Source organism: Tauraco erythrolophus, chromosome 1 (genome assembly GCF_009769465.1).
Source record: "Tauraco erythrolophus isolate bTauEry1 chromosome 1, bTauEry1.pri, whole genome shotgun sequence".
Taxonomy (NCBI): Eukaryota; Metazoa; Chordata; class Aves; order Musophagiformes; family Musophagidae; genus Tauraco; species Tauraco erythrolophus.
In genome coordinates this window covers 116,510,377-116,526,967 of record NC_141465.1, presented here as the reverse complement: position 1 = coordinate 116,526,967, position 16,591 = coordinate 116,510,377, and the positions used below count along the sequence as shown (strand labels likewise).

Genomic DNA, 16,591 nt, shown 5'->3' with positions numbered 1-16,591 from the left:
ATGGACTTTATTCCTCACACAAGAAACACATTTTGCCTTTTGGGAACAGGTACACCACTGCACAAAGCACTCAATCTTTAGCAATTTCAGCGACAATTGAACTGGACTTGAAAGTGGCAGACTGAAGCAGACAAATTTTCAGTGTGTTAACACAGATGTATGATCCAACACTAACTTGCTCATAAGTACTTCCTATTTGTTTAAATGGTACTTCAGAACCAATAAAACCTTGTGCCTTTATTAAAAAGATAAACAAAAGTATAAAACAGTATTTATAAACCATCAAGAGTCCCATAGAAAAAGCAGTACTCTTCCAGTTCCATTTTCTAACAACACACAACTGCAATAAAGTTTTTCTCCGGGGTACTTTACCATTTAGTGACTGCCTCATACAGAACACTACAGACATTAACAGAAAACATACCAATTGTTAATTCCTTTTTTGATTGGCTTCTCTTTGTATGTTGAGAGACAATTGTTGGAAAGCAATAATTCATCTTTTTTCAACTAAAAAACAAGTTTGCTTCTTTGAGCTCTGTTCTTGGTATGGTTAAATAAATCAAGTTAAAATGATGAGAGGGCTCAATCCTATATAAAAAAGAGCAACATCCAAGTAAAAGGCTTTTACGTTGTCAGCATTGCCTTGCTCCAAAGCACAGATAGCAGAAGGAATCCTCAGGCCCAAAAGACTTGGAGAGCTATGATCATGGGGTAGATTGATTAATAGGAAGAGAGGAGAAGACATCATCCAGTGCCTTCCCCATCACCTGGTGTTGGCGCTATGTATAGTCGCACTTCAGACTCACCGGCCATGCTCTATGTTGAATTTTCTTCCCCACTCCCCCCTCCCTTTTTTTTTTCCCCCCTTTCTTCTCTCTCCCTTTTCCTTTTTTCTGTACCCAGGAGACCTGCTGTGGAAGTGACTTCTGCAGTGCCTAAGGTGTGAAGTTTGCCCGTGAGGAGGTAGGAGTCTCTGCAATCTATCCTCAACACTGCAGCATAACAGAAATGCATAGTTCCCACTCTGGACCTTGTGCATCCAAGCAGGGCACTTCAGGATTTGGCCCTTTGGTAGCAGTATATAATTCAGTGTTGCATAAATGCACATTAAGAATCTTAAGGCATCTGTCTTAACTTCCCTGCTCTGCAATAGTGCTTACAAGAATCCATTGTACTGTGCAGAAACGTGAATTTCTTGTCTCTTCCTAAAATGTTCATGTTCCATTTTTTACTGATCAACTTCTTCCAAACAAAATTAAGAGATATTCAAGCACAAAATGTGTTGCAGAAACCTAGTGAAACAAAAAAGGTAATTAGTGGAATTACACCATTAGCTTTGAAAAACCAGACCATAGTGTATTACAGGAATGCAGCTAGGTAACATGTAATTTACAGATTGCTGGCTGAGAACAGCAGTTAAGGTAACTTCGACTCATAATTAGCCTTCTGGGAGGTATGGGGTTTTTTGTTTTGTTTTAAACCTCTTATGTTTTACAAGATTATCTCCACTAAGAACATCAATCCATCACCACTGACCTGTGGCTTAAGTCTCTTGGTTCCCAGATTGGCAAGAACTGCTCATTCATTTTGAATTAAACTGATAGAAATGGGGACATAAATCATATTTGCCTAGGTGAGGCTGGGGGACTGGCCTTCTTTTGGAAATCATGCTCTTTTGTCTAGAATAATCCAGGAATTTTCCTCATCAGCCATAACTTTGATTGCTTCTGCTGTGTGTTATAGGCATAACATTGAAAAATACAACTATCAGTCTGTTACAGAGTACATGGAAGTACACGGAACAGATGTTGGATCTCACAGCTATTGCATAGTTGCTTACAACTGCAGAGGGACTGGAATTAACCACCTTGACCTACAGAAACTGTGATCAAATCTAACTGAACTCAGAACGGCTGAAATATTGTGCTACTGAGTTAACCATTATTTGGGATAACACATACTAAAATACTTTTGTGTTGCGTGCAATTATGCACTATTTATTTATACAACTTTTAAAACTACAGCAGTTTGGACAAGTGTGACACGAAGTACACAATCTTCCTTTATTAAATTTGGTCTGACTTTAGAAAGAGAGGGAGGATAGAAAAGAAATTAATCCCCAACTATTACCAGTTAATTGTCTAGCCTAAGACAGTCACTTATGCTCCCTTTCCCTAGGTCAGTGGAAAGAAAGATTAAGACCTTTCTATAGTACTCTGTCAAAGGCTGCTGGGATGAACTGCTCTCAGAAGATATCTGCTCCTTCCTATGAAGAACAGAAAAGCCTTAGTAACTTGTTTAGATCAGATTAGTTTTTATACAGCTAGAGGCTGTAAAGAGTCCCTTGCTTAGGACATTCTTATATAAAGTGTTAAGGAAAGTTGCAAAGGGAAAACTCATCATTGGTGGGTTCTCATGGTTGAGTAGGTTTTTCAGATGTACCACTAGATAGTCTAATTTTGGTTTGGGAAGAGTTTACACTGAGCAGTCTGACCAACATCAGTCCAAGCATAACACCATCCTTCACAAAGACTTTTTAGACAGATTTTTTTTCTTGAAAGCTAACAAAAAAGAGAAAAGGAGGAAACAAGAACAAGGAGGAAACAAGAACAAAGGCAGAGGAGGTGAATGACTCAGCCTATAGCATCTATGGTTGCTAGTTGTCCAAATAAGATTTGTTTTGTCTTCTAGAGAGAAAAATGTAATGGGATCTTATAAGCTCATCACAATAAGAAGTCAATATAAGAGAAGTGTAATTTAGTCACTGGAAATACACCATGGGAAGTTTTCGTAAATGCAGCAGCACTGACTGTATTTCCTAAAAGCAAAGTGTGCACAGAGCCCTTACATGAAAGATCACTGTCAATTCCAGGTGTGACGAAGCAGTCCATATGCAGACACCTATATTTACCTATTGACCTTCCTTGTGCACACACAGCTTCTTAAAGTATAAAAGCAGAGCACAAAAAAGACAGTTGAGCTGTTCCTTAAGAACAGTGCTTCCTCAAGACAACATTTTATCTTGAAATTGCCTGTTTAGCAGATTAGATTCTTTTCCCTGGTCAGGTAACAAATCCAGCACTACACATCCATCTAAATGACAGGATTAGTCTGACTCACCTCTGATCTAGCCAGCCTATGTTTCCTGCACTACGGCATTACTCCCGTTCTTGTCTTCTGGACAGCCATTCTGAGCTTTACTTAGACTTTTCTATTACTCATCCAACATCAGAGGACTCCTCTGCATTCCATGACTACTGGCTTTTGACTTCAAGATGTCTATTTTAGTTTACTCATACGTATACAGAAATGGTAATCAATGATGTTGGTCTTACCTGTTTCCCATTGAGATGGTTGGTTAGTAATAAGCTGAGATCAGCTTTCCAATGAAACTATAATATGCTTTTTTGCACCTGAAATGTGAGAGAATCTCAATTATGTGTTTTTGCAGATTTTCACAACAAATAGCAGAGACTTCAAACTAGAAAGCACATTTATTGTATTGTATCTATTTTAGAAAAATATTTTGGTCCCCCTAATCAAACGTAAAAAGATCCAAAATCTCAGAAACAGGAAGTGTGAAAGTGGGAATTATCTATCCATTTACCTTAGTGTATGGGAATTATCTATCCATTACCTTAGTGTAATCCCTCAGTTTGGAGCAGAGCATGAGACACAAGTTAGCCTTAACTTAGAAACATGCTGAGTTGATTCTACGGAACAAATTTTCTTCTACTTGCCTCTAACCAATCCCTAAGGATTTTTTAGGCTGAAGAGGGGAAAAAAAAAAAAAAGGGAAAAACCCACCACAAAGAAAACCATAGAATCATCAGAAGTGTTACAGTGCAGGCTACCTGATTTAACATTTTCCTCTTCAGGGCCACTTTCCACCCACTGACTGTCACTGGCTAGTAATCGATTTTGTGATTCACTGAGTGGTCGAGTAGGAAAGGACTGATTGGCTCCAGAGCTGAAAAGTAAGCAAAGTCAACAGGAGTTCTGTAATAGCAGCAGCTGCTTATTTCAGACATTTTAAGCGTAGTGAAGTTACTTCAGAGTCAAGCAAACAAAAAACTGTACACTGCCAACTAAAAATGCCTCCCTGCCCCCAAACTTAATTCTCCTAGAGGAGAATTGTTCCATTCATCAGTCTAAACCCTTCCCTGACACAGGCCACTCACAGTTCTAATGGAAAAAAAGCATGGATTGATAGACAAGGAGTGGCATGCTGACAACAATGCTACTGCCACACAGTTAAAAAGAAAACCTAATCAGTACTGTCTGGAGAACAACCTAATGCCATCTTATCCCATTAGTAAATGCTAGGGCCTTCTGCTGAACATCTTCCTAATGCAAAAGGATACGCTCCTGTTTGCACAAGGGTCCTGCTCTTGTGTAAATTCCAGAGGTTATGCTACACTCGAAGCAACTTCTTTCCAGTCTTGCCTTTGAAACCCCCTAATGCCTGATAACTCAGGTGACTGCTGTTGACAACAACCTTCAGCTACAAATTCACCAAACTTTACAGAAGGCTTCTAAAATGGCAAGTGTAAACAGCCCTAGAAGTTTCATATACTCCTGTGTCTTTGAATCTAAAGAAGGCTTCCTGAAAATAAAGCAAAAAAAAAAAAAGGATAAAAAGTAATGAGCTAAAACCCCTCCAGTGCTGAAGACCAGTAACAGCCACAGCGATCTCTCTCTGTTGCAAACTGTGTCTCAGCATCCCTTGTTTAAGCATGCTAGAGGAGGTGAAATACAAATAACACATACACCTTGCCTTTCTCTCATTCCAAAAAATACCTAAAACTTTTTTTTCTATGGACCATTATTCAGTCTTCCTTAGGAATTTTTTGGTTGCTGTTAGGAGCCAGTAAGCTCTCTTACTTTCTGCATTACTTCAACAGAGCCATATCCTCTGTTCAAGGTCAAAACCAAGAAACAGCCTTTCTGCATCAAGCAACACCATTTTTTAGTCTTTATTCTTCTATAAAGACTTACGAACTCGCTCTAAAGATGACAAGAAGTATAAAAAAAAAGTTCTGAACCAATTTTTTCTCCAGATGAAGTATGTAACAGCACAAAATCAGTATCTTAAATGCTATAGTTACCTTTTGGCAGGTTCATTTTGGCTTGAGACAGTAAGTTGCTCTGGATCCATAATTACCAAACGAGTTGGAAAATTGCACCCATCGCCCAAACTAAACCAGAAACAAAGATTCAAATCACTGTCTGCAACTGAATTAAACGAACTGAACAAGCACCCACATAAAAAGCAAATGCTACAGGCTCCAATCAATCACCGAGTGCAGCGCTGAACTCCAGACAGGCAGTTCTACCACTAAGCTGGATGATCAGTTAATGAAATCTTCAAGCCCAAATGATTCCCACCCTATCACTCAGTATGGATTGCTGAGCACAGCACTAGTTTATGCATTTCAGAAACATCACTGTGTTTCTGTAGACTATAGCACGAGTCTTCCCCCAAACCACTGTGCACAGGTAGACTATCTGGTATTTACAGCTCCAGAAGCTGTAGCATAATATTCTGGTGGCCATGCTTTCCCCTCCACCCATCGTTCTGAGGTTAGCTAAGCCTTCTTTTAAAGCAAGTTTAATCAGGATAAAATGTGGTGGCAAAACAGACTGATCCATCTACAATATAGCTTCTGTCTTTTTTTTTTTTATCATCACATGAAAACACGGTAGTTGAGCAAACAGCTGAGACAACTTAAGATCTTGTTATTATCTCTGCTGTTTGCTACCAGATCTCAGCTTCACGAATGGGTTCACCGACATTTTGAACTGATACACAACCCCCCACAGAAAGCAATGCTGAAACACAGCACCACTTTCTGGAGTGGTGGGAGCAGGCAGCAGGTCAGTCTTGCTTCATAAAGCTTCTCTGATGCTTATCTGCAACTCCCTAACACTGACTCAGATGAAGTTTTAAACCCAGTATTTTGCATTGTATCAGAATTTTTTTTTTTTTGCACTGCTGCTTATTTACATGCACTTTCTCAGGCAGCTTTCAATATGGAAACTGCTGCCTACAACAAAAGGAAAGCCGTAAGAGGGAGTGTTTTAAAACTGATGTTGCTTCAACACAGCTGAAGTTCAAGCATTTGGATCTCTGAGTTGCAGATTTCTTTGCTATAATCAGACACTAATGCTACTACCAAAAGGTGTACAATTTTTGAAATACGCTTCTCAAGCTTTCCAAACTTCTGTTTTCAGAAGGTCCTTGTCAATGAGGCCCTTGTCTTTGAATAAAAACACTGTGCAGAGTTTGCTCAGTTTTCTCCCGCGCGTTTTCCCTTCACCAATACTCATCGTGCAGGATTTACAAGTTGGCTTTTCAGTTGTGCTTTACTTTTTAGGAGAAAGGGAAGCAAGGTGGAAGTCATGGAATCAACTTGTTCCCCAGTTCATTCCCATTCAGACTGAATACCTGGTAAAGATAGGGAGCAGCCAATACTTCTTTTCATCTCCAAAAACTTCCCTCAGATTTTTGCTGCATCCAAGAGAAAAGCCATTTTTATCAGGGCCATTTCGAAATGTGGGTGCACGGAATGTTTCTGTAAAAGAAAAATATCCAATATCTCTAAAGCGTTAAGGAGTATGGGAAGATGAATAAACAGACTCAAACTTCTCTATTGGGAGAACAGTGTTGGGCAACCTGAGACAATCCTGATGTGTATTATGGAAAAAAAAAAAATTCGCCTCAAGTAATCAGAGAGCATTAAAAAATAAATTATCACAGGGTTAATGACAAAAATAGAAATGAAAGATAACAAACTTCATGTAAGCGTAACAGTCATCTTTCTCTCTTTACATTTAACATAAGGTCTGAGACAGAGCCAAGTACCATCATCATGTGAAAGATACACATCCCTTATTCATGGATGGCTAGCTTGCTCTTTGACCTGCGAAGCCACCTTTGAGCAGAAGACTTCCTCTTCCAGAAGCAATTTACCATAAACACTACTGGACCTAAACCCATACAGGATAGTTTTTTCCACTACTGCCAAGGTCCGAAGTTGAATTATGAGCATCCTGTGGTATCAGAGAAAGATGATCTCTATTAAATTAGAAACATGGATGCACCACGAACTACGGCAAACCACCACCATTTTTCTAGTCAGTTGGGTTACACCCTTGGCCAAGAACTGAGAGGATTCACTGCTCTCTCCATATCAACAGCTCTTCTTTTTACAATCATGATCCAGAAAGTACTGACTGTGTTGCCAGTTATGACCACTGACTTTTGGGCAAGGAACGTGCTAAAATTTTCTTCAAAGCTAAAAAAGAGTGTGAATATTCCTTAGCTGTAGATATGTCAAAAGAAAAAGGACTCAAACGACCCTCCTGTCAAGCAATCAAAATGCATTTTTCTCCATCAAAAAATTCTAGCAACCTGAACATGATTTCACTTTCAATCAACCTACTTATTTTTGAGGATGGAAATTGAACTTCCATTGAAAGGCAAAAGGTCTTGACTTACTTAGTTGTGGAAATACCCACCAGTTCCCGTCCTCCCCAACCCACAAAAAACACTTTCAAAAATGCTTTAGCAAGAACTTCGGATATTTTAACTAATGCACATAACTTGCTTATGCCGGTCAATGCTATTTAAAACATTTAGGCATAGAAATTACAGAAATCTCTTTTATTATTTAGGAAACTTGCATCAGTGTTTCCATTTTTACTGCATTGCTTTTACAAGCCACTTCCTAATAGCAAGATCCATTTTATTTCACAGGATTTAAAAATACTCTTTTGGATCTGGTTCCAAATGTAGTACGTTCACATACAGTAGAGCCTTCACCTTGGTTGGGGCCACCCAGATACTCAAAGTATTATACCAGTGGGGTAACTGGCAAGTAGCAATTGCGTTATATACTTAAAAATATATAAAAACACAACAAAAATGCTCAGCAGCTTAGGGATCTCAAAAACACAAACAAAAGAAATTAACATTCGTCATGAATCTACATGCTTAGCTCCACTGGAGGACCCTTACACATGCTTCATTTTCCCATAAGTTTCACTTTTAATTACTTTCACCAGATATGCTTCTTATTGCACAATATTTAAAAATTCTTTTTATATGTCATGGCATATCCTATAGGCCTCACATTCTCATCGACTTGTTGGTTTTCTGGACAAGGAACAGTTCCATATTCTAATTAACTGACCTATGGTTGATCTGTTTTTGCCAACTAGCCAGCAGTGGTAGCTGAAGAGTGACAGTATGCTGATGAAGAACATGGCTGCCACAAAGAAAAGGAATAGTACGTGGAATTTTGCATGGGTATCTGGCAATTCATTCTGGGGAGAAAGAGAGAAAGAGATTAATACATTAACACTTTTTAGCAACTACTGCAGTATTATTGCTAAACATTTTCTGCCACACCCATTCTGCTATAGGTCTTTCACCTCACTTTTCACAAAGGAAAAAAAGCGCAAGCCCGGCTTTCCTTCCATGTCATGCTAAACTGGCGTGTAACAGCATTTCGCGCTGATGGGTACCCCTCCACCTGAGCTTCATAGCACGAGTGCATAAGTTCATCTGTTTGATAGCACTGTGTATAATCGAGGCCTGGTTTTTAAATGCACAGTAGGAGGCAAGGAAAAAAAATTCCTGTACTCAAAAATGCTAACTGTGCAGCCACACCCAAGGAGACACAGGGAAAAATTGTCCAAAATGACTTTATTTGAAGGAAAGAAAATACAGCAAAAACTTCCAAACCCTTTCCTGGCTAGGTAATAATACTGAACCTACTCCTGAACCGGTGTAAGGAACATAAAAGGGAAACGGTTATATACTGTGCTTCTAAGACCAAACAACTCCTAGACAAGACCTAGGACAGATCTTCAATTTTTGATGATCTCTAAAGTTTAGGCAACAACCAGCATGCACCTAGCAAAAGACATTTGCCATGTCTGATCTGGCAGAAGTGATTCACCAGAAGATCTACATAAAGAACAACAATTTCAGTGCAACCACTATATAAAAAATAACCTCCCACCCATATTGGATAGTTGATTCCACCCCTAACCCCAACTATTTTTAGGACTGCACTTTCAAGAGGCCAATGGGATTTGTAACAATACTACTCCAGCTCTATATCCTCAAAAATCACAGTACTTTTAACAAGCAGACCTTTAACAGCACTACGAAAGCAAAGAGGCTATTTTTATTCACCTATTTGGTTAGCATTATTGCCATTACTTTTTCCATTAGCTCATTCAATACACCCACTTATCTAAGGCTGATTTTTTTTAAGTCTAAAACACATGTCAATTAAGATCGAGTGCATATAGGTATCTATATCCCTGCACACTGCCTGTATTCATAGGCAACAGATTACAAATCTCCTTTCCTTAATGGGGTAAATATCTAATATGAATAACCGGATTAGAAAAATTATACTAGGAACAGTATTTAAATAATTACAGCAATATTGGATTTTACCTTTGGACAATTCTCTGCAGCTTTCCTGCGGCAAAGCTTTGCGCAAACAAAGACAATTTATTAAACACTAGTATTATGTTAAGACGAATGTTTGAAAACAGCACAGGCTTTGTTAAGAAAGAAATGGCTGGTGTGCACACGTGCTCTCGGACGTGCCAAGTTCCAACGCCCATCAGCAGCCTTAGCCCCTGTTCTCCAAGCAAATGGAGGACAGAGCACAAAAGAGCACACTACTAACTTCTAAGGCATGGAGTTTTCTACTGAAGCATACAAGTATTGCTGCTAAGATTGTGGATGGATCACTTTCAAGCAATTCCTTAGCTTGAACAGCATGACTACACCACGTGCGTTCTTCGCTAGTCGTTTCCATCACAAGTAAGGTTTATGTGAATATTCTATATGAAGAAACCACTCATAAAGATCTGAAAAGCTCAGAATACTCCAGAGGTATAAAGCAATGGTTTATAAATTACAAAATCTTTCTGACTTCAGAACATATATATTACCATTAGATGTAGTTTCAGTAAAAAACATAACAAAAAAAAGCCATTCTTTGCACAATTTTCTTTGTTTAAAAAAACAACCCACAACACATCAGTACAGTTTTTCTACTTCCTAATATCCTTCAATATTGAGATTTGCTTGTGGGATGTATCTTTAGTGTAACATCTGAAATTGAACTGGTACTTCAGAAAATAAAGCAAGAAACAGGAAAGCTTAGTTTAAATCAGCTGCTGAATTCCAAACTTTATACCTACAGAGTGGTATTAGCCGTCTTAGCTAAGATGTTAGCACTTAATGACGTAAAGTTGTAGGCAAGATGCATGGCTTTTAAATTACGTTAATCTGTGCAGAAAGCCTAGGGAAGGTCCAAGCTTTTACCTTGGGGTCAGGCAGATACAGGCAGCATTTTCAAAAATGCTGGCTACCATCAGGTCCTGCTAAAGTAAATGATAGCAGAGTCCAGCTCTCTGAACTGCCGTGTAAGTTCAGTTTCCTTATTACTACCTTTTCTTTTTAATGCAGTTTTGCTTAGATAGTTTGTGCAACAGTCCCTCTCTCCCCTGCTGTAGGGATATGTTGTGTTTTGTGATCCCTTGAAATCAAGGCTAGCAAACTACATACTCAATTGCCGCTTATTTCTAAGCTTCATGTTAAAGCTATGACTTCTACCTCAGAGCACACTGCAGTGTTTCCTAGTTTCCTAATTATTTTTTGTAATTTCTATTTCTATGACTCTTTTGGAATTGCATATTTAAACAAAATAGTTCTCTATAAAGATTTCTCAGGCCAGTTGATTTTGAAGCTCTAAGAGCAGTATCAGCTTAGTTTTTGTGTTTTCTGTGAGCCAGAAAATATAAGTTTATTTCAGTTGCATTGTCTTAAGTAGCTCTATAACCCGGAGAAGGATTTTTTTGAATTATGCACAATTAATCTGCATGATCCTCAGGAAGCATTTACCGTGTCTGACTTCCCAGTTTCGGCCACTGGTTTTCAGTTCTTGAACGACAGTTGCAGAACTGAAGTGTCTTTCAAAAAAAGGCAAATTCCTTCCTGGAGAGAAGCATGCAGGCTATGAGTGCGTTTAACAGGCTTATTCACAGCTGTGTTCTAGCAGCAGTCCACATGCCACAGCATGTGAAAATAGAGTGAAACTTCAGACATTAGTTACTTAAAATCATTATGTGCAGTGGCAGCACAGAAGCAGAGACTTGCATTTAAGAGAGCTGCAGAGCTTACAAAGTGAAGCAGTTTGCACAATTAAATTTGGGCTACTTAGCACATTTAATAGCCCGAAGCCAGTCACTATTCTAAGGAGTTCCCTACAAACTCCTTCACAAGCACAGAGTCATTAGAGCATGTATCAGGTCACAAAAACCTGCAAACCCACAACAAAAAAGCGCTGTCAGAGCCTGACTCATTATTCATCTTTTAGTAACTAGGTCTAGCTTAAATCTAGAAAAAACTCAGGAGACCTGGTATATGTCCTTCTGTGTATATGGCAAGAGGACTGAGTTATAACTAAGGAGCTAGAATCACTCTCCTTTTTTCGTTGTTTTTTTTTGTTTGTTTGTTTTTTGTTAACACAACCAAAGTTTTGCAGAAGCGTGTGCCATCTATCCAGAACACCCATCACATCCTTCAATTAGCTATACTCAGGATTGCCAAAATAATTTGGAGGACAATGAAAGACACTGAGAACATCTGGAAAATATACAGGTTTCAAGGGCAAGGGAGTGCAGCAAGTATGTGAGTGGATACAAATACACTGGGAAGTACAGCCATGCACTATGTAAACAAGGCATCAAGGACTGGGCGTTCAGCCAGGGCTGGTGTTTGTCTCAAATACGTTTGGTTAAACTGAGGTTTTATTTGCTCATCTTTGACAACTTCCTAGGTAGAAATAAAAATTTCATGAGTATAGGAAAAGTAGTTATGAGCATTAAAAAAAAAAAGTCATTCAAATTCCCTTGATCTACAAAACAGACTTTAACATCCACATCACTATGTAAGCCTGCAGTAAACATGACAGCCAGTGTGGTTGTTCCACCACTGTACAAACAGTATCGAGACCTTTCTTCAGCACTTCTGCATAGAGCATGAAAGATGCTGTGCAGAAGTCTTGCATTTGCAAGTGGAAAGTACAAAGACTTTCTTCAACAGAAGAGGCAGGTAGGCGTGCACGTCTCACAATGTTTGCAAGTATCTGCATATGTGTGTCGTGGCTCTATGCAAGAATTATCAACAGTGCAAAACAATGGATTGCTAAAATTTATGTAGTTAGCACATACACCTTCACAACCTCATTACTACAAGTTCTGAAGTGACCAAGGCTACACTCCTCAAGAAGCAGTTCATCTTTGATCTCAACACTGGATATATACAGCAGTTTGTTGTACACTTTGTCTGAAAAACATTTATGAGAAAGCAAAAAAGAAACACTACCTTATTCAGATATACTGCAACATTACTGATAGCCAAGCATTAGAGGTATAAAAAAAAATAAAAAAAATCTAGAGAGCCTCAACAGAAAACGTCAAAACAGTAATCTGTCCAATGGTGCAGCAGACAAAGCTGAGCATTAGCAATATACTGAAGGAGTCTATAGACAGCACGTGTCAGCAGTACTCTGCTCTGACCTGGATACAGATGTAGAAAGATGCTTCCAAAACTCTATTCTGCAGTCAACAGCACTTGTGAAATTTAGTGTGTCTCTAGTATGTAAGCTTTCAGGCAAGCCGACAACATTATGGTGCTGCCACCTCTTTCTGGAAGTCGACTTTAATCAGGCTGTTGTAAGATCAGAGGAACATTAGCTTTGTGAAATGAGTGATTTAATATGAGTAAAGTGAGTCAGAGACCTACTCTAATGATAAGATCATGGCATCACCAGATTCTGTCTTGGAAGTAACCGGAAATGAAAGCAACAAGTGCAAGCACACAACTACATTGTCTATTGTCACATTTCAGAAGTAGCCCATTCTTGCAGGAAGCATTTTAAACAACTAAATCATATGTATATCAAATCCCTCTTCAGTTTACTTCCTCTGCTCAAGGGTCCACTTTCATATTGTGTCAGATGGGCTTTGGAAGAGGCTTGCTCCAGATGTTCATATTAATGTTCATTGTGGTCAGATGTCCTGCGGACTTTTGTTGCGCTAACACTTATGAAGTGAGGTGACAAAGCAAATTCATTTTCTTTGCTCAAGCACTTACTGGTAAATATGTAAGAGCACATCTACAGTTTCATTAGAAATGGCATACAAAGCACTGGAAAGGAGCCAGGCAGATGTTTGGGAGTGGCACATTCACAAATTAAAAATTTAACTATTTACAGTCACGCAAGACTGAACAGCAGAATCAGACCATTTAATTTGAAATTATTTGTCAAGACACAGATATGACTGGTAAATACATTTATGGCTTTCATCTCACACAATAATGACAGCTCAATTCCCACATAGTTCCCTGCTCTCCAGTGACAGGCTGCCATACAGAACTGTCAGACTAAGAGAAACACAGTACTTTGGCAGATCAGACCCATAGGCTTAGACGAATACAAACACACTTTTTGCACCATTCATCTTACCTGTCTAATGCCAACTGTCTCAAAGCACAGCTATTCTAAACACATGATCAAGCTCCTCTTACCCTGACGTGGCAACATCTTTTTGCTCCAATAAAGCTTATTTCTCCAGCTATAAATAATGACTGCTTTTCCCAGCTACTCTGATAGCAACTAGCATCTAAGAAATATGTGCTGTTATTTACTTATGTGATGGAGAGCGTTCCACTCACACTGATTTTCCCCATGCTAGTTAATGGAAACTGATTAAGAGAATTCTGATGCTAGCTCTTCTGTCTGGAGACAGGATGGCACAGTACAAGGTTTTGGAGATGAAAGGGAACAACACCAGAAGACACTGTTCAGCCTGGAATGTGACTGGGACAAAACTGATAGGAGGAATATAACACTGACATACAAGGACACTTGTCCTTCACATAAATTTTATTAAATCTGGTAAGAGGCATGTATGTGCATTCATCATTTGGCAACTGGTAACAGTTGCAAGGAAGATGTGTATCGTTAACACTGTATGTTATTATCTCTGCATTCTACCCATATCAGATTGATAAAAGCCACTACTATGAAGTTCAGACACGCCTACATAGGGACTCCAAAGCAGCTTGGTCGGTTCCCAAGAAATTAATCTGCCTTATCTGGTAGTAGATTATCTATAAACAAGTCTAGAAAGATATTAAATTGTTATTTATCTTTCATGTTTGTGTTTTTTATATATACGTGTGCATATATACACAAATATATGTAATTGATATAGCCAGTTCTTTCTGTATCTATGTATCTATATGCAATAGTCTCAAAAAAACCTGAGCTGTGCCACTCGATTTTGATGGAGCACAGAAATTGCACAGTGTGCTCATTGGAACTTCTTCCCCCAATTACTCATCCTGGCCAGTGTAACACATTTAATTCATTAATATTTAGAAGGTTCTCCTGCTTCAGTCACTTTGATTGATGCTGTAATGAACTATGGAACAGAGTAAATGGTGAGTGACAACATGCTGATGCAGCCTCTAATAAAACATGCGAGATTAAACAAATGAATAACAACTTAAAAAAAAAAGCCTTAGAACTTACTGTCCAAAACTTTATGAAGTACTGCAAGACTGTAGCGGCAACAAACAGACAGTACAGTAAGGAATACATTAAAAACAGGAGGAAGAATTTGTAGTTAGAAAATCCCACACAATTATTCACCCTAGAAGGAGGGGAAAGAGAAAAGAGGTTACTGTGATATACACAAAATAAATGAAATAAAACACAATACATTCAGCTTTTGCAGAGCATAACGGGTATGATGTCAGTGGTGTGTCCAAAACAGCCTGTCACTAGTGTTTCAGAAGCATTTTAAGCCACCATTTTGAATGAAGTCTCTTTTCCCAGGCCAAATGATCTGGGCCCCTCACATCAATTTGCCCCCCATGAAGTTCTACAGGACAGGACATGAGCTGGCAAAGCGTATGGTACAGACAGTCTGTACAGAAAGCGTCTCACACACTCTGAACTAACTGCAGTCATCGTGGAAGATAATACGAGCCTCTCCATCACCTCCAGTGGATGTTGCTTGGGTTACAAAACCACCTTCAAGTCAACAACTGAGAGCAGTACATGTACGGTGATAGCAGATAGTGTTTTACTGGCTACCGGTGAACACAAACTGCAGAAGAGTAACTGTCCGAGTGGGTCTTATCTAGAATCGAGACCTGATTTTCACAGCGTAGTGGATATCTCCTCTGCTGGTAACAACACCAAACTAAGCAAAAGAAAGAAATGCCATTTCTCGTAGGCCTTGTTAACACCAGGGTTTCTCTGTACAAGGAGAAACTGCATGATTTGGGTCACTGGGTCTACAACTCTATGTTGCAGAACATAAGGAACAAGATTTATTTTTAAATATCAAAGCCTAAAGAAGTTCTGTGAAAATCCAATTTTACCTCAAAGTTGCATTTTTGAAGCAGCATCATGTAGGATCTCATTCATCATTGTTATACTAATCTTTTTTTTTTGTTTTTATAAACTTACCACGGACAGTGGTGGTCCATTTTTAGTACACATCTGAAAGAGATAATTTCCAGTAAGTTAAAGCAAAAATTACATTTTCTTTCTAAGACTTTTAGCTTCTACAGATTCAGGGATTGTTTTATTTGTTTTTTTTTTTTTTTGGTGGTGGTGATTTTTTTTTGGTTGGGTTTTTTTGGTTGTTGGGGTTGGTTTTGTTTGTTTGTTTGTTTGTTTGTTTTTAAGTATTTTGCCCCACTGTATCTTTTTGAAATCCTTTTCAATCATGCCAATTCTCTGCATTACAGCAGCCATCCTTTCACTCAAAAGGACCAAATAAGATTCAGAAGAGTTATGAAGAGAGTCTCTTAAATTAACATGGGGAGCATTACTGAGCAACACTATGTAATAGTTCATTAAGCCACACTAGTTTTATGTGCACACTGAGAGAAAACAAATCCAAAAGGACCCTTCAGAGTTGTGTGGATAAGGTATATTATTTGCCTGGCATTCACTTCAACTAAGTTTACCTTAGAGCTACTTTTGCTACCTTTTTTTGTTTCCTGCTTGCTTGTTTGTTTTTTCAAGCTAATTGAGGAACAGAGCAGCGCAGTGGGTAATTTAAATAGTCCACATGGTATTTTCATCCAGATTTAGTATAAGGACAGATACTAGACATTCAGACACACAGACATTCACTGCATTCTCTAAGAAATTTTACTTTAGCCAAAAGATGTGTATTAGCTTCTTCAGTCTCACTAGATCTCCTCAAGCTCAGCCTACTGAAGTCTCACTCATAGCCTCAGTTGTCAGTGCCCTTATAGACTCCTCTGATGACTCAGAATGAGGTTAGGAAATAGCAGTGATGTCTTTGAAATGGTTAAGGCATGTAATTCCACTGTCAATCTTTGAGATAAAGATTTTTAGCATTATTAGCACACATCTATTTCAAGGCTGCAGAAGCAAGATACAATAAAAGAGTTCTATAATAAGCATTTGCTGATGCTTGTATCTTAGACCTGCCTTTCCTTGCT

At 38.7% G+C, this 16,591-nt stretch overlaps 1 protein-coding gene across 5 annotated transcripts in view; it reads right to left on the bottom strand.

The window, feature by feature from the left end:
- Positions 1-222: 222 nt before the first annotated feature.
- The window catches only part of ZDHHC20 (zDHHC palmitoyltransferase 20), a 45,652-nt gene continuing 29,283 nt past the window's right edge, over positions 223-16,591 (bottom strand). For 3 of the 5 annotated variants that reach the window (XM_086621469.1, XM_086621477.1, XM_086621502.1), the window contains 6 exons: positions 15,582-15,614; positions 14,637-14,757; positions 8,196-8,328; positions 6,449-6,575; positions 5,109-5,198; positions 3,613-3,970 (listed from right to left, as the gene is read on the bottom strand). In XM_086621469.1, coding sequence (XP_086477595.1) covers positions 3,754-3,970; positions 5,109-5,198; positions 6,449-6,575; positions 8,196-8,328; positions 14,637-14,757; positions 15,582-15,614 — 721 coding nt within the window. In that variant the 3' untranslated portion in view covers positions 3,613-3,753. Of the gene's footprint in view, positions 1,293-3,335; positions 3,414-3,612; positions 3,971-5,108; positions 5,199-6,448; positions 6,576-8,195; positions 8,329-9,475; positions 9,512-14,636; positions 14,758-15,581; positions 15,615-16,591 lie in introns of those variants that run through there. The other 2 variants (XM_086621495.1, XM_086621486.1) reach the window with 2 other exon arrangements.